Below are 27,043 nucleotides of genomic sequence, written 5' to 3' on the forward strand. Positions count from 1 at the left end.
AGACAACCTAGCTGCTGCACAGGTGCACTCATTACTCACAGACACATTTCAAAAGATCCACAGGAGGAGCCAATTACATCACTTGTGATTCTGTGAGGAGATCTGGAAAACATGCACTGTTGGTAGCTCTCGAGGACTAAAGTTGGCTACCTCAGATCTAGACAATGTAGATCTATCCGTCCACAACCCTTGGTTTGGTGCAGTCATGAAATGACCAGCTTTTTTGCTTTACTGAACCTGGTGCGAATGTACACAGCTGGTAAGCGGATTACATTGGCAGGTCTTAATTAATAGTAAATCTGAAGCACCAACATAAAAGACCTTTTTAATGAAAGTAATTTTCATTTGTAAATAGAGACATAATAAAACGGCTCAATGAGATGAATATTGCTAGGGTACAATAAAAGCAGATACGCCCTACAGTGTATAACTATAATAAAACCACTATTGTATTTGGCACTGGCTGGTTACACATGTGTAGTAAGTCAGCTGTCCTGTTGATATTTGCAAGCAGGAAATGCAAACTGTGCTAGAATTCAAAGTACAAAGTGTGAGAGTGAAACGCTGGAGGCTCCTCCCAGACTCTCATAATCCGAATACCCCATGGAAAGGGCAGCTCCTTCAACCTTACCCTTCCTTCCTCAGCCTGGGAAAGAGCACAGCTTCTTCCCTTGGGATTGAGCGCTGTTCACAATGGGAGACCGGATGTAGTAAACATACAGTAGTTGGTGAGAACTGCAAAAATGCTTTCCCGGGTAGTTAAAGACGTCCTGTTATCTGGTGGGTTCTTTATCTACCTCCTGGCAGGTGCAATGGTATTTCAGATGATGGAGCAAGGTGCGGAGGAAAATGTGAAGATGGACACGGTGCAGCACAAGCTGGTCTTCCTGAAGAACTACACCTGTCTGACACCAGATGCCCTGGAGCGTCTCATAAATGTAAGCATATGTTATGGATAAGTAAACGTATGACTTTAGCAGAAACAATATACTGTATGTGATTGTGTAGCGATGATAAGTTTGTTAATCATAAGTAATTATTAACTTACAAAGTGCTACTGTCACCAGCAGCCAATTAGCAAGTGACTTTAATCAATCTACTAATTAGTTCAAGTCATACTTCTATATTATTAAAACAGTGGCGTAACTATACATTTTGCTCCCCCTTGACAAAAAGTCCCTGCCCCCCCCTCCCATAGTATCCCTTACACATTACGTCCCACACCTTAATGCCACTTACACCATATGGCACACATCGTAATGCCCCTTACACTATATGTCACACACCATAATGCCCCTTACACTACACGCCACACACCATAATGCACCTTACACTATAGCCACACACCATAATGCACCTTACACTATACACCACACATCGTAATGCCCCTTACACTATATGTCACACACCATAATGCCCCTTACACTATACGCCACACAGCGTAATGCACCTTACACTATACACACCACACACCGTAATGCACCTTACATTATACGCCAGATTCTGTAATGCACCTTACACTACACGCCACACACCATAATGCACCTTACACTATAGCCACACACCATAATGCACCTTACACCATACGCCACACACCATAATGCACCTCACACTATATGCCACACACCATAATGCACCTTACACCATACGCCACACACCATAATGCACCTTACACTACACGCCACACACCATAATGCCCCTCACACTATACGCCACACACCATAATGCCCCTTACACTATACACCACACAGCATAATACACCTTACACTATATGCGACACACGTAATGCACCTAACACTATACACCACACACCGTAATGCCCCTTACACTATATGCCACACACCATATTGCCCCTTACACTATACACCACACACCATAATGCACCTTACACTACACGCCACACACCATAATGCACCTCACACTATATGCCACACACCATAATGCACCTTACACCATACGCCACACACCATAATGCACCTTACACTACACGCCACACACCGTAATGCCCCTTACACTATACGCCACACACCATATTGCCCCTTACACTATACACCACACACCATATTGCCCCTTACACTATACGCCACACACCATAATGCACCTTACACTATACGCCACACACCATATTGCCCCTTACACTATACGCCACACACCATAATACACCTTACACTATACGCTGCACACCATAATGCACCTTACATTATACGCCACACACCATATTGCATCTTACACTATACGCCACACATCATATTGCACCTCACACTATACGCCACATGCCATATTGCATCTTACACTATACGCCACATGCCATATTGCATCTTACACTATACGCCACATGCCATAATGCATCTTACACTATACGCCACATGCCATATTGCATCTTAAACTATACGCCACCCACCGTAATACATCTTCCATTGGGTTGAGTAATATCTTGTGGGGCCAATCGTAACCCCCTTGTGCGCCAAAATCGCACATGTCTGAAAAGGTGCGTGGCTGTGCATAAAGGGACACGATGTCATGGAAGCCTCTGCTGATGTCACTATGGAGCGTGGCCTCAAGGAAATTATTACATCACTTTGAGGGGGTGCCAAGCATCGTTGAAGATGCCGGTCTGTCCCTGAAGGTTGGTGCTTACACTGCTGGCTCCTTCTCAGTGACAGCAGCCAGTTGCTGCATGATAACGTCACAATGTCTGCACCCGTCTGCTGTCATTGCGTAGGAACCTGCATTTTGGTGTCTCCTGAAAGTGGGACATCTGAGTGTCATTGTGCACCCCCCCCACTCCCCCCCCTAGAGCCTCATTCAGAGAAGTATGCAAATGCTGTAGCAGCTTGATATGGGACTAATTCAGATCTGATCACAGGACAGATTTGTTCCCAAAATGGGCCAAACCATGCTGCACTGCAGGTGGGGCAGATGTAACATGTGCAGAGAGTTATATTGGGTGTGGAAGGACTAAGCGGTCAGTATACCGAAATCGGAATCTCCGCCAATATTGCAACAGGGGGTGGGGTGAAAAAAAAGCCTGTGTCGGGCTAGCTGCGCTCGCGAGCGGACACACACAGGTTGGTTATTGGTGATCTCAGTCACCCTACAGTGGCGCAAAATGTCAGACGTAAGACGCTGCAGTCATTTTAGTTGGTGTCGCAGCTGAATGTTGTGACACGCTCCCGAAATGGTCAAGACACAGCTGTATTTGAGGGGCCACGCTCCTCGTTACTGCCCGTAAACCCTCCCTGACTCCTGCCAGACCACTGTGACCCATGCGCTCAGGGCCGGTGCAAGGCACCGGAGTGCCCCAGGCGAGTCGGGGTGGGGGTGCCCCGGTGCCGGGGGGGTTGGGGTACCTGTCCTGCGGCGCTGTCCGGTGCCGGGGGAGGGGGGTACCTGTCCTGCGGCGCTGTCCGGTGCCGGGGGAGGGGGGTACCTGTCCTGCGGCGCTGTGTATTTAAAGCTGGCGGCGGAGGCAGCGGGGGTCCCTGCAGTCCATTAGAAATAACAAGCGCTATCCGCCGGGCTATGCGGAAGCGCTTCTGTTGTGAAAACACTGGCAGCACGCTGATTGGCTGAGATCAGCGTGCGCCGTGCTGCCAGTGTTTTCACAACAGAAGCGCTTCCGCATAGCCCGGCGGATAGCGCTTGTTATTTCTAATGGACTGCAGGGACCCCCGCTGCCTCCGCCGCCAGCTTTAAATACACAGCGCCGCAGGACAGGTACCCGGGCAGCACGGGGGGTGGGCAAAATGCCGCCCTCCAGTGGCCGGTGCCCTAGGCAAATGCCTAGATTTGCCTAGCGGTGGCGCCGGCCCTGCATGCGCTGTGTCTTACATGCATGTGCAGTGGCAAAGTTTCACCATTCCGCGTCTGACACTGCGCCTAGCTATGAGACGGGGACACATAGTTTTATGCTGATAGCAAGTCAGACAGCAAAATTATAAATATGTAAAAATGTAAAATGTCTTAGCTGTAAAGCTGTACTCCACCCTTTTATCTCTAACTGAGCTGCGCAGTTATATATAAAATGTATGTGTGTGTGTGTAGATAATGATATCTGTATATTTGCACACTATGGGGGTTATTCTGGTTCACTCCTGTCAAATTCCTTCTTAGATGGACAAAACCATGTGCACTGCAGGTGGGGCAGATGTAACATGTGCAGAGAGAATTAGATTTGGGTGAGTTATTTTGTTTCTGTGCAGGGTAAATACTGACTGCTTTATTTTTACACTGCAATATAGATCTCACTTTGAAGTAAACCCCACCCAAATCTAATTATCTCTGCACAAGTAACATCTGCCCCACCTGCAGTGCACATGGTTTTGTCCATCTAAGAAGGAATTTGACAGAACCAGAATAACCACCTATATCAATGTATTTGTTTCTGGGGGTGCTCGTTCAGAAGCGCAGTTGAGATTGAGGTTTCTATCTAATATATATAAAAGCGAAAATTTGTCCTTCTGACTATATATACAAATCCACAGTTTACAAGCGAAGATCGTGAAATTTTACATACAAGCATATTAAAACACGGCCGACGCAACAAAAAAAATTTCCAAATTGAAATTAAGAGCGAGCGTTTTGTGTTGTGTGCGTCGTTTCATAATGTTAATGTTTATTATCGCAGAGAGCTTTAGCAGGCGCTGTGCCAGCATACTCTGACTATACCAAATTACGCCTCGCGATCGGAGATTGTCTGTAAACAAACTTTGGGGGTTATTCTGGTTGATTTGCAAGGCTGTGAATTGCGCGTCATCGGGGTATTTGCGTAAGAACGCCCAGCATTCTCATGGGAACGCCCATGAAACACTGGGCATTCCCATATGCAAATGTCCCGGACCGCCGCCCCTCCATGCCCCCCACCTGCACACTTGTGTGTGTGCGCCCAGCGAACACCTTTTTCGCCGTGGCTGCACACGCACCTGGCGTAGGCGCATGCGCAGAAATCACCCTGCGCATACGCCCACCATCGGACCCCTTCCAAATGAAGGGATCCGAGTAAACGGACTTGCATTCGGGCATTGCCGGGTACTCCAGCTAGTTCATACATATTAAGATCTTACTGGAGTGTTTAATAGCTCACAATAGAGTCCATAATTATAAAGTTGACATTCGATATCTCAACGGACTGGCGAATTTAATGGGTGCGAGGTACACCCCGCACTTTAATCATACTCACCTCTCAGTCAGTCCGGCGCCATCAGCGCACCTGCAAAAAATCACTTGGAAAATGGCCTCCACGGCTGTCCGGCATCGCACCCACGTGTCACTCTTCCAGGAGATGACATAAAAAATGGGACTGTTCTGCAAAATATGAGAACAGTTGGGAAGAACGGGGTATGACAGCTCTTCAGCAGGACGGTCCTTTTATATAGCCTGGCAGAGGATTTTAGTATATTCACATGAAAATATAAATTGTCACATACAAATATATATGAAATATATCGCATCCACATTAAGCATGAAGATTTGTGATATAACCTGTATGTACTGTACTGGGGCTTATTCATGATGAAGAATTGTTGTTTTGGGGATAATTAGGGTTTGAACTTGCAACATGTAAATTTCGGAGACCTTCCTCGTGCCTTATTTGCATTATCACTTCCTTGCGAATCAACCAGAATAACCCCTTAGTTTCTTATACTGCTACTAATACCTACAACCAGGGCCGGCGCCACCACTAGGCATTTGCCTAGGGTGCCGTCCGCTGGAGGGCGGCAGTTTGGAGCTTGTCCGCGCCGCATCACCCGCGAAGCCCCCCCCCCCCATGGAAAGTCACGGCGCCGCATTTGCCTAGGGTGCCGTCCGCTGGAGGGCGGCAGTTTGGAGCTTGTCCGCGCCGCATCACCCGCGAAGCCCCCCCCCCCCCATGGAAAGTCACGGCGGCGCATTTGCCTAGGGTGCCGTCCGCTGGAGGGTGGCAGTTTGGAGCTTGTCCGCGCCGCATCACCCGCCAAGCCCCCCCCCCCTGGAAAGTCACGGCGCCGCCGGACACCCCCCTCTCCTCCCGTCCCTGGGCAGAATTGTGGCAGGCAGCGCCGCATCACACGGCAAGCTCCCCCCCCCCCCCGGCACGTCACAGCGCTGGACCCCTCCTCTCCCCTCCCTGGGGAGAGTCGCGGCGGCGCACAGCAATCCCCCCCGCGAAGGTCACGGCGCCATGCATCACTGGACCCGGCAGCCTGGCCCCCCTGGAGCGGGTAAGTGTTTGAGCACCGGTGCGCCCACCCCCTCCCCGTCTGGGGCGCTCCGGTGCCTAGCACCGGCTCTGCCTACAACTACTACAGTTCTGTACAACTGCTTCGTACTGCTTACAAATACTGCAAGCTACTATTACCTACTACTATTAATAACTACTATGTGCAACAACTAACTACTACTAATTACTACCTACTACTACTACTACCTACCTACCAGTACTACTAATTACTACCTATATCTACTACTACCTACCTACCTACCAGTACTACTAATTACTACCTATATCTATTGCTACCTACCTACCAGTACTACTAATTACTACCTATATCTACTACTACCTACCAGTACTATTAATTACTACCTATATCTACTACTACCTACCTACCAGTACTACTAATTACTACCTATATCTACTACTACCTACCTACCAGTACTACTAATTACTACCTATATCTACTACTACCTACCTACCAGTACTACTAATTACTACCTATATCTACTACTACCTACCTACCTACCTACCTGTACTACTAATTACTACCTATATCTACTGCTACCTACCTACCAGTACTACTAATTACTACCTATATCTACTACTACCTACCTACCAGTACTATTAATTACTACCTATATCTACTGCTACCTACCTACCAGTACTACTAATTACTACCTATATCTACTACTACCTACCTACCAGTACTACTAATTACTACCTATATCTACTACCTACCCACCAGTACTACTAATTACTACCTATATCTACTACTACCTACCTACCTACCAGTACTACTAATTACTACCTATATCTACTACTACCTACCTACCACTACTACTAATTACTACCTATATCTACTACTACCTACCTACCAGTACTACTAATTACTACCTATATCTACTACTACCTACCTACCAGTACTACTAATTACTACCTATATCTACTACCTACCCTATAGTGGCGTAGAATGTCAGAAGTACGGCGCTGCAGTAATTTTAGTTATGTATGGTGTCGCAGCTGAATGTTGTGACACGCTCCCAAAATGGTCAAGACGCACCTGTATTTGAGGGGCCACACTTCTCGTTACTGCCCGTAATGATCGTTGACCATCGAATGATGTGGAACGGGCACACATATGTAAGGTTGCTCCGAGCAACCTTACATATGTGGGCATGTTCAGAAGGAAGTGGGCGGGCAGCTTATCCGGTGATGTCAGCTGCCCGCCCCCCGCACCCGTGTCGTTGGCTCATTAGCATGAGAACGCCCAGTGTTCTCATGAGAATGCCCATGAAACGCTGGGCGTTCCCATATGCTAATGGTCCATGCCAAAATTTATAATTCACTGGCCGTGCAAATTCACAGCCATCAATTACCCCCACAATATCGAGCACTGTGGCGGTTCACCTGTGGTACTACCAGGGGCGGATTGGGTTAGATAACCAGCTGTGTTGGATCTGATCCCCAGCCGTGTGAAAAACTCCTCCGGCACTGGGGATCACGCGAGCACACACACACACCAACAAAGAACCACAGGAGGAGCTGTATGCGGCCGCGCATGCGCACCATCCCTCCCGCGGCCATTTTGAGTACTGTCAAAGCCGCGGCCGGCCGCAGCCATGTTTGTGTTGGGCAAAACACTGTGGACACAGACGCTAACTGCTGAGATCGCGGTCACGCGGTCTGTGGCCCAGCAGGGGAGGCAGAACGGATGGTTTTGGACTCTTATGGGCCGGCCCACCGGAAAGTGACTCGGTTTCCCGCCGGGCCAATCCACCCCGGGGTACTACGGATCCGTGAGCTGGAGATAGTCTTTTACATAGTTACTGCTGGACTCGGTGCCGGCAGATGATAATATGCATACATTTGTATATGGATAAAAACAAATCTTATACTTGGCAGCACATTTACAGATTGATGATATTTGACTGAAAGTAAATTTATCTTGATGCAAATGTCCCAAGTGTGTGACATTGAGGTTTATCTTTCCTACTAATTATCTGCTTCCTGCTGGATATTTTCCATATATATCTAGTGTACACACGGACTGCTGATAAGGATGCACAGATGTACTTTGGTTTATTAAAATAATAACCACCGTATATATAAACCAGTCCAAACATTATATGCCAGCTAGATTCCGGCTCTGTGTTACCAGAGAAGAATACAGAACACATCTAGAATACAGTATGGAAAAGATATAGGAAATAGATAAAAGATACCACAAATCCAATAGTAGACAGACATAAAATATTTCCAATACAAAACCATAACATAAGAATCCCCAATAACAAATATAGTATATACAGAATATCAAATCCTCTGCAAAACATATGGCGGAATATTGATTTATTATTTATTTATTAACAGTTTATATTATATAACGCACACATATTCCACAAAGTTCACTGTTCTATAAGATAGGGCCTGATTCAGACCTGATTGCTCATCTGCAATTTTGCATTTTTTCAATCCCGGAAATCGGGATTCCCGGGATCCCGGGTTTGGCTTCCCTAATAAGAAACCCTCCTTGGCCGCCCCACATATTAACTTACATGTGCGGTGAGGTGCGGTGCGGCCGGGAGGGTGGGCGGTGAAGCTTGGCGGGCGATTGTAGCCGGGCGGGCGAAGCCAGGAGCCGGTGGGCGGGCAAAGCCAGGATCCGGCAGGTGGGCGCGCAGTGAAAGCGGGTGGCGTGCGGGTGGTGTTGGGAATCCGGAAGCACGCTGTGGGGCTGTGTGGCCTGCATAGCCTGACTTGTCACCTTGTCACGCTGCGCAGAGCCGCACTGCCGGGACGGGAGTAGCCGGGCAGCGTCTGAGCACTCGCTCAGACGCTGCCCGGCTTTAGACTGCGCATGTGCAGTCTAATCCCGAAATAGGAAACTCCAATCCCGGAATTGAAATCCCAACGTTTTAGAGGCGAAATCCCGGGATCCCGCCGATCCCGGGATAGGCCACCCTACCGCCGTCCAGACAGAAAAAACCCCTGTGCAATGGCGAATTGTGAACGGATTGCTGTTCGCGATTCACCTGCAAATCCAAACGCAATTCACAAAGCATTGAATGATGAAGTCTAGGGCCCTGCTCGCAAGCTTACACTCCATCGCTATGTTACAGAAAATGACTAACACGCACTAACGCACTTTGTTCTCACAAACAGGTTATTACAGACGCAGTGAAGCAAGGGGTAAACCCTTTACAGAATGGGACGTCAGAGGACCACACTAACTGGGATTTCGGTAGTGCCTTCTTTTTTTCGGGCACGGTTGTTACCACTATAGGTAAGTTCTGTCCTCTGCTCATTATTATTTTAGTGCTTAGCCTCTGAGCATATGGACTGGTCTTAATTTATATATAACGTACTATACATTTGTGGATTTGGTGGTTTAAAATGGTGGGCCAAGTTAAAAAAACAAATCAAGTCAAACAAATAATAAAAAAAAAAAAGATATTTTACAGGCTGTGAAAAATTACAGCTAGCTGCTGATTGGTTGATTTATTTATTTATTTATTTATTACCAGTTAATACCAGTTATATATATATATATATATATATATATATATATATATATATATATATATATATATAAAATATAGCGCAGGGTTGCCTACCCTCCCGGAATGGCCGGGAGGGTAGGCCCCCTCATATTCCCCCATCTCCCACGAATCGCCCCTCGGCGGGGGTGTACACCGGTAAATTGACGCAATCGCGTCATTTTAGCACCACCCCCCACCGTGCCACGCCTGAAATACCGGCATTGCATGGTGGGGGCGTGGCTAAAATTACGCGATTACCATAGGCATGCCCCCCAACAGGATAATCCGTCTCTAGCTTCGCCCCCAAGCCGGATCTTTTTCCTCCCAGCGATGGCCCCCCCCCTGCCTAACAGAGCTGGCTCCAAAGTCGGCAAGTATGATATAGCGCACACATATTCCGCAGCGCTGTACAGAGAATATTGGAACATTCACATCAGTCCCTGGCCAGTGGAGCTTACACTCTACAGTGTTGCCCATTCACTATAGTGTAGACCTGAGTAAAGGGTGCGATTGCCTTGCGGTTAGATCCCGGTTTCATCAATCGCATGGCAAGTAACACTCATATCAATTTAACTATATGGTACAGATACAGTACATAGCTGTACTATGGGGGTGATTCTGGTTGACCTGCAAGCTTTTTGGGTCCTCTAAACACCACCCGGCACCCGCACGAAAGTCTGTCCCCCCCCCCTCGCACGCAGGGGCAAAATCATTTGAGGGTCTCAGGTGTATTAAATCTGCGAGCGCCCTGGGCATTCCCATGGGCATGACGACGGCCCGCCACCCGAGCCCCCCACCGGCACTGCTGTTCGTGTTTCCCCTTGCACACAGAGACTGCACTGTGAATAAATACTTATGCACATGCGCAGTCTCTAAAAATTGAACACGCAGGGGAGCGAGTCGACTAGAATCACCCCCTATACTATATAGTCGTGCCCGCACAGTCTACTTTGCTATTCTATATAGACTAAATGGGAGCATGCATCAGGATCCAATCAGCATCGAACGCGGCTGAAAACCGTTTTAATTTGATTTTGCCGATATAAGCAGAATCGAATACAGAAATAGCCAAAATCAAAACGTGTTGTACATGTACACCTGACCATAATCTTCAAAAAATGAGGCCCACATGTTCTATGTAGCGCAGCTTCAGTAACAGAAAATGTTTTTTTTTTTTTTAGGATACGGAACAATCGCACCCAGAACAGCAGGCGGGCAAATATTCTGCGTGTTTTATGCATTATTCGGGATTCCCTTAAATGTCATCGTCCTTGCCCATGCTGGAAAAACACTTTCCCGCTGGTGTAAAAGACTCGGAAAGTGTCTAGTTAGAAGAGGAATGGAAAAGGTAACTGATATTTAACTTGTTTTTTCCTCTATTCTATTTTCTGCAAAACCCGTCAAACAATTCCATGTTACAGTATATAGGACATTTCCTCATTGGAGTTAAGCTGGCCAAACATCAGAATGATTTCGACGGGTCATGCAATGCATTGTGTGTTTTTTTTGGTGCACATCGTGTGGTGTTTAGGTACCATGCGGGGGCCTGCGGGTCGATCCTCGGGTCATATGTACTGCACTGTGATTGGGTGCAGATTGTGAGAGGGTTTTCCATATGCGATTGGTGGTTTGATGGATGGTACAACCCGCGTCCTTTAACTGGCATTTTTCCAGACACTCTGATGCATACGATCAATCATGAGACAATCGGTTGTAAGCAGGAGATGGATCGTACGATGCATCGTTAGCACATCGTGTGTCAAAAATGTGCCAAATTGTGAGTCTAGGGGCAGTATTCAATGAGGCCAATTCGCCATGTTTTATGTGATATTTTCGCGTTGGAAGGTGTTTTTTTGTGTCAGAAAGCGAATCACCCTATTCAACGTGCACTTTTCGCCGTCTTTCTAAGTGATTTTCACCGTGTGTTGCCGTGTAGCAAATCGCCATCTATTCATGGTGAAGTGGAATGTGAACTTTTAAAATAAAGTTTTGTTTTTTTACATTTGGTGTAAAAAAATCAGGAATTTTATTCTGTGAAGGGGCATGTTATTTTTATTCATGTGCTTATAGCACATGAATATATATTTAATTTAAAATTTTTTTTTTTTTTACACATAACAGCCAGCAGGGGGCCAAGAGCCGAGCCGCTCATTAGATATTCATATATTCACTGCTCCCGATCATTACATATGCACGATCAGGAGCAGTGAATACCCAGTCCCCTGCTGGCTCTCCTGGGGGGCAGCTTGTGCTGCCTGGGTCCCAGGGAGCCCTCCTCCCCACCACATACGTTCTGGGGCAGGCAGGGAGAATTCCATCTCCCTGCCTGGCGCCGTCCCCCAGCTCCCTGCGGGACGCCGCAGGGGTTAAGAATCGCCATCAGGGGCAGCGAGCCCCTGCGATGTTGAATACGGGGACAGCAGGGGGACAGCGAGGCTCCAGAACACGGGCGACTGTGCAGTGAATCCTAAACAGGTTTTGCTGCACATCGCCATAAAACTAATTGAATACTGCCCTAGAAATGGTCAAGGGAAATCGTGACACAATCAGGATCGCCAGCTGGTTGTTCTGATGTATGGCCAGATATAGAATTGGGGACCACGATAATTCCATTAAAAGTGATGTAAACAGTTTGTGTCCACGTTTGCATTGACAATCCACCTTTTCTCCGCACCATAAATGTAGCTTGCAAGGCTGGTTTGTACTTCTAATTAACAGGATAAATGGGGACAGGTTCAATTAACGGTTTTATTTTATTTGGCAAACAACATCAATTTTGGAGAAAATGTGAGGCCTGTGATGGCGCATAGGAGGGGAATCCAATTATGGGTTGGAAATTTAAAAAAGGGATATGGGGGAAGGGGGATGGAGAAAAGGTGTGACAAAAACATGTCTAAAATACTAGCGCTAGTATCACAAGCTATACAATACTGTATAGTAGATTACAGATAATGATAGTGTTATAATTTTGATCACTTACCTGAGAGTTAATTTGGGAATGGGAAGTATGGTATTACTCTAGCTGTGACGTATATCAACAATAACGATGATCAGTGTTGGATGCAGCCATTATTTGTCATTTCTAGACTTGATAGAAGCAACTGCTGTAGTATCTGATCTTGTAGACCTTGGATAAGCCATTTGGCCTAAGGACGGATTGACCTTTAAAGTCAAGGACTAACAATAATTTGTAAAATAATTTTTTTCCCCCCAGAAAAAAGCAAAAATCATGACCATAATATTCTTCCTGGTGACCGGCACTGTTGTGTTTTTGGGACTACCACCCGTCATCTTTAGAGAAACCGAGCATTGGACGTACAGGGAAGGTGTATACTATGCCTTCATTTCCCTGAGCACTATTGGATTTGGGGACTATGTAGTAGGCTCTGGTACGTGTTGTCTTAAACATTTATTTTTTATTGTTGCATTTAAGTTGTTTTTGCCCATGAAAGTTTTTCTGCCATTTTTAGCTATTTTATATTCGTCTAGTAATCCAAGAGTATCAACGTCTCAGCCGGGAATTGATTGAGTCGATGTTCTTCCTCTTAGGGCCTAAAGGAAGCCATCCATTCGAAGGCTACCGCGCCTTGGTGTGCCTCTGGATTTTGTTCGGCCTCGCATGGCTTTCGTTACTGATCAACTTGCTGACGTCGTTTTTAGAGGACACGGAGAAGAAAATAGCCAAGGATCTGCGCAAGAAAATGGAGAAACGGAAAGAAAATTGCAACAAAATGACTGGAATAGTTCTGGCCCCCGTAGTGCAAGGAACGGGCGAAGCTGAACCATTGCATAATCTTGAATGAGTGGAGACCTGTTCCCGTAGTGGTAAAGGGGTCAGGCCAGAAAGCAGCTCCAGACTTTGTGCTTTATTTTTTAATTAAAACTTTATTTATTCTAAGGACTTTCCATGCTTTAGCCTGTATCTTCCTATGTACCTATTCTACAGTGTTTTATGAGTTTATTGCAACTATAAAACAAGGGACACTGTAAAAAAGGCTAGATCCATCGTGTGCGGTATGACCTTCTGTTCCTAGCGGTTGGGATCATCCGAATCCCAACCGCCAGGAACTCCGACAGGGGGACGAGTGCAAAGAAGCCCTTTGCGGGCTCACCACTCTGTGGGCTCGTGGACTCCTACGAGGGAGAATAGCCCTTGTCAGTCAGGATCCTGACTGTTGGGCATTTGCACGGTCGGGATTCCGATGTCGGTATTTTGACCTTCGGGATCTTGACTGTTGCGCCGTCATCCGGCACCCAGATCCATCATGCTGCCACAATGTTCAATGCAGCCTCTGGCTTTCTGCTGTGCTGCCACCATACCTCCATCCCACCCACAGCCGGAATACAGGATGTGCTAAGAGGCCAGGCCCACTGAATCATGGCGTGAGCCATTATCATGGTCCCCCAAGCTTCACAACCCTAGTCCAGTGGTAGCCAACTCTGGTCCTCGAGAGCTACCAAGCGTTCACGTTTTCCAGCTCACCTCGCAGGTGCACTCATTACTGACTGACACATTTTAAAAGATCCACAGGTGGAGCTAATTATTTCACTTGTGATTCTGTCAGGAGACCTGGAAAACGTGCACTGTTGGTAGCTCTTGAGGACTGGAGTTGGCTACCACTGCCCTTGTCTATCCTAGGGAAAAATAACTGTCTGTTATAGTAGCTTCAGGGCAGTCAGAGCTTCAGGGCAGTCATCCCATATGTCACAATGACCCACTGCTCCATCATAGCAGGTCCTTGTGATTTGTCTGGGTGTACATACTGTCCAGGGGGCCGCAGTACACCCTTGTTTATAATATTATCTGGAGTCTTGAGTCATTGCTGCATCTGCTGCAACAATCACTGGGAAAATGGCCACCATGCATGCACAGTAGTTTAGTCCCCGGAACATGGTAGGAGCCATGTCTCTGGAGTCATGTGCATGTGCAATAGACTCTGCCATAATGTCTACAGTGCCATAGAGTGCAAGGGCAAGTTTGTATGCACTTGCTGATGCCATCACCCCCCGCTGGGACCCCGCCGATATTAGCCTCGCCAGGGGTCACCTAGTGTGTATGGGGCTTCACAAGTCCTCTGTTCAATAGGGATGGCCATTGACGGCTTATTGCCAATGTCAAATAGCTTTGCCATCGATGGGGGAGAAACAGATTCTTTCCCACCATCGATGTCACATCATAACTTAATAGTTCCCCCCCCTAATGGTGCCCAGGACATGGGGCATAGCTTCACCCCGGACATCCGATAAGCTCCATCCCCAGGCTCTGATTGGCACAGTGGCCAGTCAATCCTAGAAAATAGATAGTTTGAAGCATCGATGTTACATGTTATGCTACCATCTATGACCATCTGTAATTTTGCCATCGATGGTAACCATTGATGGCGAAAACAATGGTCATCCCTTCTTTTCAAAACTGAAGTGTTGTCAATAGATGTATGTCTCCATTTCCCAGCACATGCTGCAGTGGTGTCAAACTCATGGCCCTCCAGCTGTTGTGGAACTACGCATCCCAGCATGCCCTGCCACAGTTTTAGCAATCCATTATATAAAGTCTGTAGCAGGGCATGCTGGGATGTGTAGTTCCACAACAGCTGGAGGGCCATGAGTTTGACACTGTGCTGGACGGAGGGCACTGGGTAACGGGGTAAGCAGATGTGGGATCATCCTCTGAGGGCTGGAATTGTATTCTCTGTGTAGGTTTCAGGGGTTATCTTTTAAAACTTACCCTCTGGCCTCTAGCGGAGCGCTGCTGAAATGGATGGAAAAAAATGCAGCGGCGGCCATTTTTCCCGCAATCTGCAAATGTGTAGTGGTGTCTGGTCGCTCTAGTGCTCAGACTCCATAACTCTGCGCTGCTGCTGGCAGCAGCAGTGATGCGTAAATCACCGTCAAAAATGGCCGCCGCGTAATTTTGGAGATCTGCGCAGCGAAGTAGGGGGTGAGCGATTTAGGGCTCAGTTCCTGCTACACACTCCCATTGTGTATTGTGAACTTTTATTTATTTGATGAAAAAGTCCAATTTGTAGAGTAAAATGGGCAGAAAAATCTCATTAATCATTAATGCAAAGTCAACTGAAATCTGCCTCTGTTCCAATAAGGCAGCGGAACCCTTTGAGTGCCAACGTTGCTGTGAGATCCTCAAAATATCCATTAAAAATGCCAGCGCCGCTCACAGCGACTGCTCTTTATTTGGGTGCAATATTTAACTAAACTCAATGAATTGTCTCTGCCGTATCTGTATTTATTTATACTAAAAGAGCAGTCGCTGTGAGCGGCGGTGGCATTTTTAGCAGGTATTTTGAGGATCAATCACAGCAACATTGGCACTCAGAGGGTTAATATTTCAACCAATGTTTACTTTTTATACTTTATCTGCCGACAATGCAATGTTTATTTTCTAGCTGTTTTTTATCGTTGTTTCTTAGTTCTGTTTGCCATTAGAAGTTTCATTTTTTTTTTGTGTTTGGTTTAATAAATTCTCCAATGTTAGCTGATGTCTGGCATACATGAAATATTTGTAATGTTATGTTTTACATGTATCGTCTACAACATTTCACCATGGATGCTGAGAAGTATGCAGGGCCCTGGTAAAATGTTGGTGGCGTGGCCTAATCGCAGGAGGCGTGACCACCTCCCGGGATTAGGCCACACCCCCAAAATGCTTAGGGTGTGTGTGAAAAAAACACTCTAAAGTCGAGGGGGGTTGGGAGGGGTAGTGTTGTGTCCCCCCCCCCCTCCCTCAGCAGCAGCAGCAACAGCAACACACACCTACAGCATGCGCTGTGCTTTTAGCAGGTACAGCATGACCTCTCACGCTGTCAGTGAGACGCTCATGCTGAGCCTACTGTCAGCACAGCACATGCTGTAGGGATGTGCTGCTGCTGCCTGGGAGGGATGGAGGGGAAAAAGGCGAGGGGCCGGGGCCCGGGTAAGTAGTACCTGCCCCCCCCCCCCCCTTTTAGGCGGCCCTGCATTTCACAATAATGCTATCATTCCAGAAAAAGTTTGAAATGCCCAAAGTTCATCAACCTGGATTTGTTTTGGCCATCAAAATTCCATTGCAAGTAGTTGTAAAAATACCAACTGATGAAGTGGCTGCTTTATGCGGTCTGTATAATCCTGTTATGGGAACCGCTGCTATAAGGACAATGGGCCTTATTCTGGTTGGTGCGGCCGGGCCGTACGCGTACGTTCCGGGTTTTTTTATGATCTGCGCATGCGTACATTCGCTAATGCGCAGGCGCGAACACTCCACAACGCTTACGGACGGGTCTCTGCGTGCGAAAAAACCTGTACGCGAGTGTACGGGCATTGGGGGCGGCATAGGGGCGTGATGAGGGGAGCGGCCGAAATAATGAGGGAAAATGGGCGTAAACATGGGCGTACACGGGGGTGTGCACCAAAAATGAACGGTGCTACTACCGCACGATCGACTAAAGCACCGTTCATTTCGGACACAAAACAGGCGGCCGCCAACCGCCATCTCAAACCACCCCTACAGATACCGCATGCCAGCGTGCGCCTGGGTTTGCTAATTTACGCTGATTACTACTCAAACACATACACCTGAATGTAATAACCAATGCTGCAGTCTATTAAGTCAAAACCATGATTTCACTACCTGCAAGCCACACACAGCACTCAAACACATTGGAAGCTTATCTTTCTATACTTCTCGACATTTAAAGGTTTGTTTAATTTAAGGTAAGAATCTTTTTAAGACCTGCTTATATATGCTAAGGTAGGTATTTGTTAAACAGTTATACACATTCACTACGTGCTTTCATAGACTTTACACAGTAGCACACTCAATCTACACAAGTCGACATGTGTCAACGTGTTCACTCTAATACAAACATAGGTTTTGTATTTATGATACAATAACATAAACCACATCTAACACCTACAAAGGATGTTTCAGCAATGTTTTAAGCCCATGCCCACTATTTTGCACATTAATTAATTCAATCAATTAATTAATTTTCATAATTATAGTTGAAAGGCAAGATTTGCAGGTCCATATATGTGAAGGGTATGTCAGCGTACACGGACGTACGCTCACTCTCACGAGCGGTGACATAAGCTGAGTTTTCTATTGAAAACAATAGGGACCCATCCGTGCAAGCTGGCGTACGCTCAGATAGCCGCAAGAAGTCGGTAGGAAGACGGACGAGAGACGTCCGTAAACGGTGGTGTACGCTCAATTGTACGCCAGATGTCGGAGTGTAAGGGCTGGCCCGTCCGTGTACGTTGGCGTACGCTCAATTGTACGCCACTCCCCTTTGACGTTGTTTCTGGCCGTACGTATGCGGCTGAGTTGTGGGTGGACTCAACCCCAACGGCCGCGTACGGATAGCGTACGTTAATAGCGAACGTACGCACGTTTGGCCGCTACGATCAGAATAACCTCCAATATAATCTGCACCGATTGTTGCTGAATCTAACATCAATTACATCTGAAAGTATTTATATTAGAGCAGGCTTGTAATAAGATGTAACTGGTTCTATTTCAGAATCTAATTAGATTGACATTCTGAGAGTCAGCTACTAAGGTCACAATGCCTAAAACTGAATCACGGCATTTATAGTGCCTTAATAAACCAAGCTGCTAAATCACTATTTATATATATATACTGTATGTGACAAAAACGGGATATGGTCATTTGGTCTACAGCACGTTGGTCGACAGTGTCTAGGTCGACAGTGAAAAGGTCAACATGGGTTTTTCTCAGTTTTTTGAGCCGACGTGTGCCGACAGTGTGCTGAGCGCAGCGAGCTACCGTGCCTGAAGCATCTCGAGCGAAGCGAGCAATGCAAGGGGATGCGGTGCACTTCAAACTGTGTCCATGTCGACTGTGTTCACATTCGGGTAAAAAAAACAGTGAAAAACCCCAGGTCGACCTTTTGACTGTCGACCTAATGCTTGTGTCGACCTATTGACCTGTCGACATAAACCCATGTCGACCTAGACCCATGTTGACCTTGTCCCAACGTCGACCTAGAACCATGTAGACCTTTCCCCATGTCGACCTAGTGGTGTCTAACTAATGCTTGTTGACCAACATACTGTAGACCAAATGATCCCAACCCCTAAAAAACATGGGGTAATGCACTAAGTAAACAAGAAAACACATAAACATGTGAAGTATATTCCAGTCCACATTTCCCTAGGAACGGAATGTAGTCCGTTCCAGGACACTGCCAGTCCATTGACCTTATTCTATCATTACCACTGTGCATTTATGTGCAGGCGGCCATGCGCTGTATGTGAGTGGCCACAGTGACCATCAACTTATGTGGGCTTGGCCTGTAGGCTTTAAATGGATGTTTAGGCAAAACAGGGAGGGGGTGGACAATTCTGTGTGCCAACCAGAATCACCCCTCATAAACAGACTGCCATCAAGGACATTGAAAGGATCAAGATGCCAATGCCAGAATACTGATACTCGGCACCCTGATCAGAAAGTAAGCAGGGATCGGTAGCGTGTGGCCGGGGAAGGGATGGGGTAGGGGTTACATTTAGGCACTTAAAGGGGGACTTAGGGTTAGCTGCAGGGAGGGAAAAGTTAGGGTTAATATACAGGGACGGGGGGTTAGGTTTAGGCACCAAGGTGGGGGGTGCTGGTTAGATTCAGGCTACAAGAGGAGAGGATTAGGGGAGTGGGGCAGGGTGATAATAAGTATACTTATGTGAACCCTGTTGGAATTCCGAGGTTGGAATATTGACTACCGGCTACCTGACAACCGGTCATTCGCATGCATCCCCTAGGAACATGACTGGTAACTGCCACGTTAGACCCTGTTGGAGCATGCCAGCAGGATTACTCTCACTGGCTACAAAGGTTCCACTACTACACCCTCTCTCCACAGGCTCACAGATTAAGTGCTATCCAATAGCAATGTGCTTGGACCATCCATGGTGCTTGGTGCTGTAGGACAATTCAGTTACTCCTTTGACCAGGAAGTCTGCCATGCAAGATACAGACCCCGGCTTTGACAAGGTGCTGGAATGACAGGAGGCAGATGTCTGGAATAACATGGGGCAGGAGGGTCGGAAAATCAGGCACCAGCTTGCAAAGACAAAGGGGACATGGGACAGGAAGTGACACAGGACATGAGTCTGGTTTAATCTCTGTTGTATGTTATAAAAAAAAGTAGAAGTAATTGGAAGATGCCCACAAGTTGGTAGATGCTTAAGACATGTGAGCAAGGATGTTAGTCCACACAGTGATTCAAAACAAGAGTAGGTTTAATTGAAGATAAACATCAGTGAATATGATAAGGTGTTAATTTTTCTGTGCTATACTGCGATATAGTACTGTAATGCTCCAATACCACAGTGACCGACTTGTGCACATGCAGATACTTTTATAGAGGCACGTAAACAAGTCTTGCACCTGAGATCTAGACAGTCTCAGCTTTACATTTGGATAATACAATTTACTCAGAAATGTGATGTTATATAGACAGATGAGTCATAGACACACAGTTAAGACACACCACGTAGCGATCTTTCATTTAATTACATATCAACAAGTGCAGCAATCTTGTGTTTTCCTAGGGAGAGAGTAGTCAGATATCTTTTCTAGGCCTGTCTACAGCATCACAGAAGATAAGAACATATAGAGCTATGTGCGAAACTACACCCCACCACACAAGCCTCCAACTCTCACACTGGCATTTATCAAGGATATTATATAACACAATTATAGGTAGAAACGGATTGGTTGCTATGGGTAACTTCCCTACTTTTCCACTTCGCCACTCTTTTGAAGGTTTGAGATCTACACCTATCCCTATCACAAAGAGTCCAGTGATCATGTGACAAGCTCCTGCAATCAGGCTTAACACATGCTCCTTAACATATGCTTAAAACATATTATATGTTTTATGCTCAGCCAATAGGGACACTGCAACAGGAATGATATGGGGCTCTCAGTATATCTGCCGGGCTGGTGACCTCACAATATTATCCACTTGGTGGCACAATCATTTCCCATGACCAAACTCCCTGGGCCCTACATGATCATAAAACAGCTTTTATCTGCATGAAAAGCTTAAATGTGATTTAAATGGTCATAAACAGAATCCAAGGTCCCACAGAATCCAAGGTCCCACTGGGCCATAGGTACCATTCCTAGGAGGCACGGATACTGACTGTTAAAACCCTGACAGTCAGGATCCTCACTGACAGGGGCTATTCTCCCTCGTGGAGGTCCAGTCCACTACCCCATAGAGGGTGAATAGAAGTTGTGGCGAGTGCAGCGAGCCACCGAGCACACAAGGGGCTTTGTCGCTGTCTGAGTCAGGGCAGTCAGAATTCCGATGTTGGACTAATGACTATCGGAATTCCCACTGTTGGTTCGCTATACCACACCCTCCGAGGCTACCTAATAAGTATATAATAATGAATACAAATCATACACTTAAAGGCAAAAGCCTTGGGGATTATGACTGTCAAATATTACATTATATACTCTAGCCGGGGAATCGGCATCTGAAACAGCACAAAACATATTAGGTGATCAAGCAATACATAGGAGATCATAGACACTGACATTACGAGAAACCCAGACAAAGACCATTAATAAGACAGGGAATAATGTAACATTACAATGGCATAAATACCTCTGAAAATGACTTCACGTAACTCAGCCCAAACAGGGGGAAGGACTCAGAGAGAATGAACTGTGACGCCCATCCAATCAGATACGAAGGCGGGGGATTTAAACCCGTCCAGGAGAATGAACGGGTTGATACCTTGAGAAAGCGATAGTGAAACGATCGTTGGTAGCCAGAATAGGGTGAAATGTGTGTAGTCAGCTAGTATTGTTGTACCACATAGGGATTTGATTAGCGAGCCACGTTGTAGTAATTGTACCTGTCAGGCGTGCGTGTTACTGTACATGTATTAAGTGACAGTAGCCGGCAGCAGCACTTGTATGCAGCAAACTCCCGGAGCACGTACCCTGTGCTACCCGGACCCTGCATAGACTAACAGCGGCGCAACACTCTATGCGACCGCGGCTAACTTGTCTGAGACAGTCCGGCTGATAGCCGGTGAAAAATTAGGCGGACACCGCACTAAGCAGACCCCGGGAACACGCACTCTGTGCCACCCGAGATCTGCAGTGACGGACCGCGGCGCAACATCAAGTGCGACCGCGGCGAATCTGTCAGTAATAACCCGGCAGATAGCCAGAGGAGAAAGAGATCTCTGACTGTATTAACACAGAGATCCTCCGGCAACTGCGGGCATAATTAATATTATTGTGCTGTCTGTACAATTACTAATAGGTACCGGTAGTGAGTGTGTAGCACTATCCGGCGACCTACACTTATATCGCCACAATCCAGGCAGATTTGTGGGGGGATAGAAAGCAGCGTGCATAGACGCGCAGATCCCTTGTCCCTATAAACACATCGATAAAAACGTCTCTGTGTGCCACTAATAGTATTATCACATTGATGGGCACAGTGAAACTAGGGAGAAATATAAGTGTACATACGTTACAAATACCTACTGTTCAGTTATCAATAAAAATCTGTAAATTTGAGACAAAACAATAAAGTGATAAATGTGGGTTTGTCCCCAAAAAATCCCGTTTGGTGATATAATAACTGGATGAACATATAAAAATGCATTAAAACAAATAAAAATTACATAAAATTTACTGCGCCGCTCGGCGGTAAAACCGCTCATTTTCGAGCATTAAGAAAGGAGGGGAGTTATGCAAGAGTGAGATTATAAATCACCTTTAGGACCCATTAGGATAAACCCTACCACCCAATGGCCTTACAACTGTTTGAATAAAATCTGAGTGTTAAAACACGGCTAAAGTGACCCCAGCGAAGATTTCGCTGACTTTTCGGGAGTGAACACTTTACTTATACAGGCTATATGATAACAAAGTGGGTCTGACTATATTGAAGTGGAGAGGTCCGACCATATAAATATTTTGTGACTGCACCGAATCCGGCGGTTGAACCGCTTAATTACGGATAAGGGTTATATGCAGATAAGGCAATTAGCATTAAAAAGAACTTATCTCCCCAAAATCAATACAGTACATGCAGGGGTTCCTCATATACTTCTCAGCGCAGACAAAAACATCTTATTCCTATCAGGTATGTAGGGACAAACCCTCCTAACTGAACAGAAAAACGTTGCTCATGAGAGGAATATTGACATTGTACCAAACAAATAAATAATAGCAATCAAGGGCTAAATGACTGATAACAGTGTCAAAACCTCTATACTTATTGTCTAATCTTAGAATCCCAGTGGCAACATAATTTCCTGCTAAGACTGCAACATATCAGCAGCAGTGAGCAGTAAACTGTAATAAAAGCTATTTATTAGCTAAGAAACGTGAAATAAGCTGACACACACACGTTCACCCTTTTCTTCTCATTTTAAATTTATTGTACACAAATTTTCATTCTTTTTCACATTTATCTATCTTTTAAATATTTCACTTCAAGACAAGGTTATATAGTCCCATTCTAATAAGGGACCTTTTAGATTGAAACATATTAAAGGTTACATTTTATGAATACAATTGATTCTCAGTGCACCCTACAAGATACTTCTTTTTCTCTGTGGGTGTTCAGCTACCTAATAAGTAGTCCGGCCATCACTAGAGTACGATGAGTATTGTCTATGAATATGTGTCCTTTGTTCTTTGAGTCACAGAACGAGTGCCCTTAGCTATCTCCTAATTAGCGCTAACTATTATGTTATGATTTTGTTATCCAAACATCTATTGCTGTGATGGAACACAGTGCCTAACTCATGCCACTAGATGGCGCAACACAACAAGCTACAATCACGTTCCCATCCCGTCTCTGTTCTCTGAATTAAATATGCTGACTAGTGTTGAAAGTTATATTGCCACGGAATGTTTTTGTTTTTTTGTTCAATCCTGAATGAACAATTTTGTACTTTTATAGTGTTTATTGCATTTATCTTGCATATAAACTCCTTCACAAACAAATACTTTACAATGGAGATTATATATTATGCTTGGCAAACGTAACATGGAATAATGGTAAATGTTAATAAATGGATTCTTAAGGCCCCGATACACTTTGCAGGCTGGGCCCAATTTCCCCCGATTCCGGCAATGGAGCCGAGAAATTCAGTGAAATCGGTCCAAATCGCATGTGTATGACATCCGATCCCGTGCGCATCGTACCCCCCAGCACCAAGAACAAACACATATGAATGAGCCTCTTCTGGGGCCTACACACCGGGCAATTTCAGGGCAAGTGATCTCACTAGGTGAACACTGGCGCTGATAGATCACTCAGCACACATCGCTGATACATCGCTGTGCGCTGAGCATTCTTGCTGAGCATCCTAAGCAATCTAGCATCACTCAGAATGCTCAGCAAATCTCCCAATGTGTAGGCCCCTAAGTAGGGATGGCCATCGTTGCCATCGATAGCAATTCTGCAACTGGCCATCGATAGTGGTAAACTATGCAATGGCTGACCATCGATATTTTTACATATCAATGGTCATCCATTGTGTTTGATTGATTGGCCTGTGGGCCAATCAAAACACGGGGGCGGGGCTTTGTGGGTATCGGGGGCGGGGCTATGCTCCATGTCCCGGCACTTTAAAAAAAAGAAAAACATTGTTTTGCTGTTCCATCGATGGAGGGAAACTATCTGGTTCTTACCCATCGATGGCAAAAGTATTCGACATCGGCCATGAACCATCGATGATTTTGAATCATCAATGGTCGATGGCCATCCCTACCCTTTAGTTCCTCCTCTTCAGGATAGGCCCAGAGGGGAGATAAAGCTGATACAGGGGTAGGGTTGGGCTCGTTATGCTGTTGGAAAGTTCCATTGTCTTCAAATCTTTGAATCTAAGTCATGAGTTCACCATAAACCATATCAGCAGAAAATAAATTGCTATTTTTAATTACTAATATTAAATACGTACAACCATCAATATTCACCATTTTCCCGAGGAAATTTATCATTTTTGTGGCTTAAAACAGGGCAGACTGCCTAAAAACTGTGTGGTCTTTCCAGAAACAGGCGTGGTTTGGGCGGAGGAGGGGTGTGGTCTATTTCCTCCACATTTAGATGCAGTAAAAGTTGGCTCTGCGGTAATATGACGGATGGCTGGTTCAACTGAGACCCAAATACATGTTAAATACAGGCTTGGTTCTATATCTTTCTGCAGCCAACATGAAATACAAAATGAAATGACATCATTAGAATGAATGGCTGGCTGCGTATGCTGGCTGAGAGAAGCTTAAGCTGTGCAGATGGAAATATTGTAAGAAACTAGCCCTAGTCTTAATCCTGTAATGTATATATTTATTATTATTATTATAATTTTATTTATAAGGCGCCACAAGTGTTTCGCAGCGCCGTACAAAGGAACAGTACAGGGAGACAAAGCTTGGCATAACATTGAATAAATAACAAAAATACAGTACAATAAAGAGCGCCACAGATCAATACACATTACAGCTTAAATGTAAGTAGTGAGGACTCAATCAACCTACAACTAGAGGCTTGAGGCCAATGATGGAGATGAGTATGCAGACGAAGATGGTCACTGAGTGTTGGAGTATAGGAGAGCGGTGAGTGAAATGTGAAGAGAAGTGGGCTTTGACAACAGGAGGGAAGAGGGCCCTGCTCAGAGGAGCTTACAATCTAGTAGGAAGGGGAGACAGACAGATTACAAGAGGTGCAAGCGAGTGGGTGGTGGTTAGATAGCAGGATGTAAACAGGCGCGGGGTCGGAGAACCAGCTAGTTCATGCAGTGGAAGGGTACGCTTTGATGAATATTTGAGTTTTCAGTGCCCGTTTGAAGCTTTGCAAGGTCGGGGAGAGTCTAATGGAGCGAGGGAGTGCGTTCCACTGAAGGGGTGTAGCACGGGCAAAGTCCTGTACTCTAGCATGGGAAGCGGTGATCAGGGTGGAGGAGAGAACACAGTCGTTGGCCGACCGTAGAGGGCGGGAGGGTGTATGAATGGAGATGAGGTTAGAGATATATGGAGCAATGGAATTAGAGATGGCCCTGTATGTGAGTGTGAGGTGTTTGAAGAGGATTCTGTAGGGGAATGGGAGCCAGTGCAGATTTTGTTGAAGGGGAGTGGCAGAATTAGAGCGGCGGGAGAGGAATATAAGCCTGGCTGCAGCATTGAGGACAGATTGGAGAGGAGCCAGTTGGGATTGAGCGAGGCCGGTGAGGAGAACATTGCAGTAGTCGAGCCGTGAGATGACCAATGAGTGGATGATCAGCTTAGTTGCACTCTGTGAGAGAAAGGGCCTGATGCGAGCAATGTTGCGTAACTGGAACCGGCAAGAATGGGCCAGGGCTTGGATGTGGGGTGCAAAGGAGAGGGAGGAGTCAAGAGTGACACCCAGGCAGCGGAGTTGGGGAACGGGGGAGATGATGGTGTTGTTAACAGTGATAGAGATATTAGTAGGGGGCATAGCTCTGGGTGGGGGAAAGATAATGAGTTCGGTTTTGTCCATATTCAGCTTCAGAAATCACTCAGACATCCAGGAGGAGATGGCAGAGAGGTACATATATACCTCAAATGTATATATATATATATATATATATATATATATATATAAAAGATTCCGGGTCCGGCACTCCCAATAACCAAGTACAACCCTTTAAAGACGGGTCCCGGTGCCTTCACTAGTGGATAAATGCAGTAACTTTCGGATGTGCGGCACTCGGAAATAACGTGATGAACACAGGATAATCAGCAACGTTTCAGTTTAATTAAAAACTGTTTTCAAGCCAATTTGTAAATGAAAAATCTTACCTAAATACCAAAGTATGCCGCCTCGCCCGACGAAGGAGCCCGCCTCTGGAGCGCGTTGTACGTCGGCGTCGCAGCCGCCACTGCCGATGACGTCACCCCGTCAGCCCGGCTTCCCTGTCTAGCGCGGTGATCCAGTTGCTAAGCAACTGGACGCTGCAAGTGAAAGAAAAACATATGAAAAAGAAAACATATAACCATACAAAAACCATAATAGTGCTTAAAACAAGATACAAGCACTCACAAATTGAGCAATCAAAAAATTGACAGTAGCAAAGAATTTTCAATCCAAATATTACTAAATAGCAGCAATAAAGTATAGAATATTATTATAAGAAGCAACCATACGAGATCTGTTCATTTAGGCCCCTCGGCTGGATAGTATCAAGTCGTGCAATCCAGCGACTCTCACACTGAATAAGTTTGAGGGATCTGTTCCCTCCTCTAATTGAATATGGGATAGTGTCTATGATACGATATCTCAAACTGTTCAGAGGGTGATT

General features: G+C 45.9%; 1 protein-coding gene across 2 annotated transcripts; it reads left to right on the plus strand.

The window, feature by feature from the left end:
- The first annotated feature begins 596 nt into the window (after window positions 1–596).
- Window positions 597–16,169, plus strand: LOC146049791 (potassium channel, subfamily K, member 16-like). 2 transcript variants are annotated; one of them, XR_014466204.1, is made up of 6 exons: window positions 597–938; window positions 9,356–9,476; window positions 10,914–11,080; window positions 12,947–13,121; window positions 13,282–14,201; window positions 14,343–16,169. XR_014466204.1 is itself a non-coding variant. In XM_083166416.1 (5 exons), the coding sequence occupies exons 1-5, from the start codon at window positions 744–746 to the stop codon at window positions 13,533–13,535; spliced, it is 912 nt and encodes a 303-aa protein (XP_083022542.1). In that variant the 5' UTR covers window positions 597–743; the 3' UTR covers window positions 13,536–16,169. The 2 variants fall into 2 exon arrangements, 1 of the variants encoding a protein (XP_083022542.1); XM_083166416.1 differs by having other exon boundaries at window positions 13,282–16,169.
- Window positions 16,170–27,043: the final 10,874 nt, after the last annotated feature.

The sequence above is a fragment of the Crinia signifera genome, chromosome 12, assembly GCF_055691185.1.
Source record: "Crinia signifera chromosome 12, ASM5569118v1, whole genome shotgun sequence".
Taxonomy (NCBI): Eukaryota; Metazoa; Chordata; class Amphibia; order Anura; family Myobatrachidae; genus Crinia; species Crinia signifera.

Bases quoted from the DNA above. Each gene is read 5' to 3' on its own strand.
- LOC146049791 (XM_083166416.1), top strand. From the start codon at position 744: ATGCTTTCCCGGGTAGTTAAAGACGTCCTGTTATCTGGTGGGTTCTTT. The intron at 939-9,355 runs GTAAGCATATGT...TCTCACAAACAG, and splicing joins CCCTGGAGCGTCTCATAAAT to GTTATTACAGACGCAGTGAA. The intron at 11,081-12,946 runs GTAACTGATATT...TTTTCCCCCCAG, and splicing joins TTAGAAGAGGAATGGAAAAG to AAAAAAGCAAAAATCATGAC.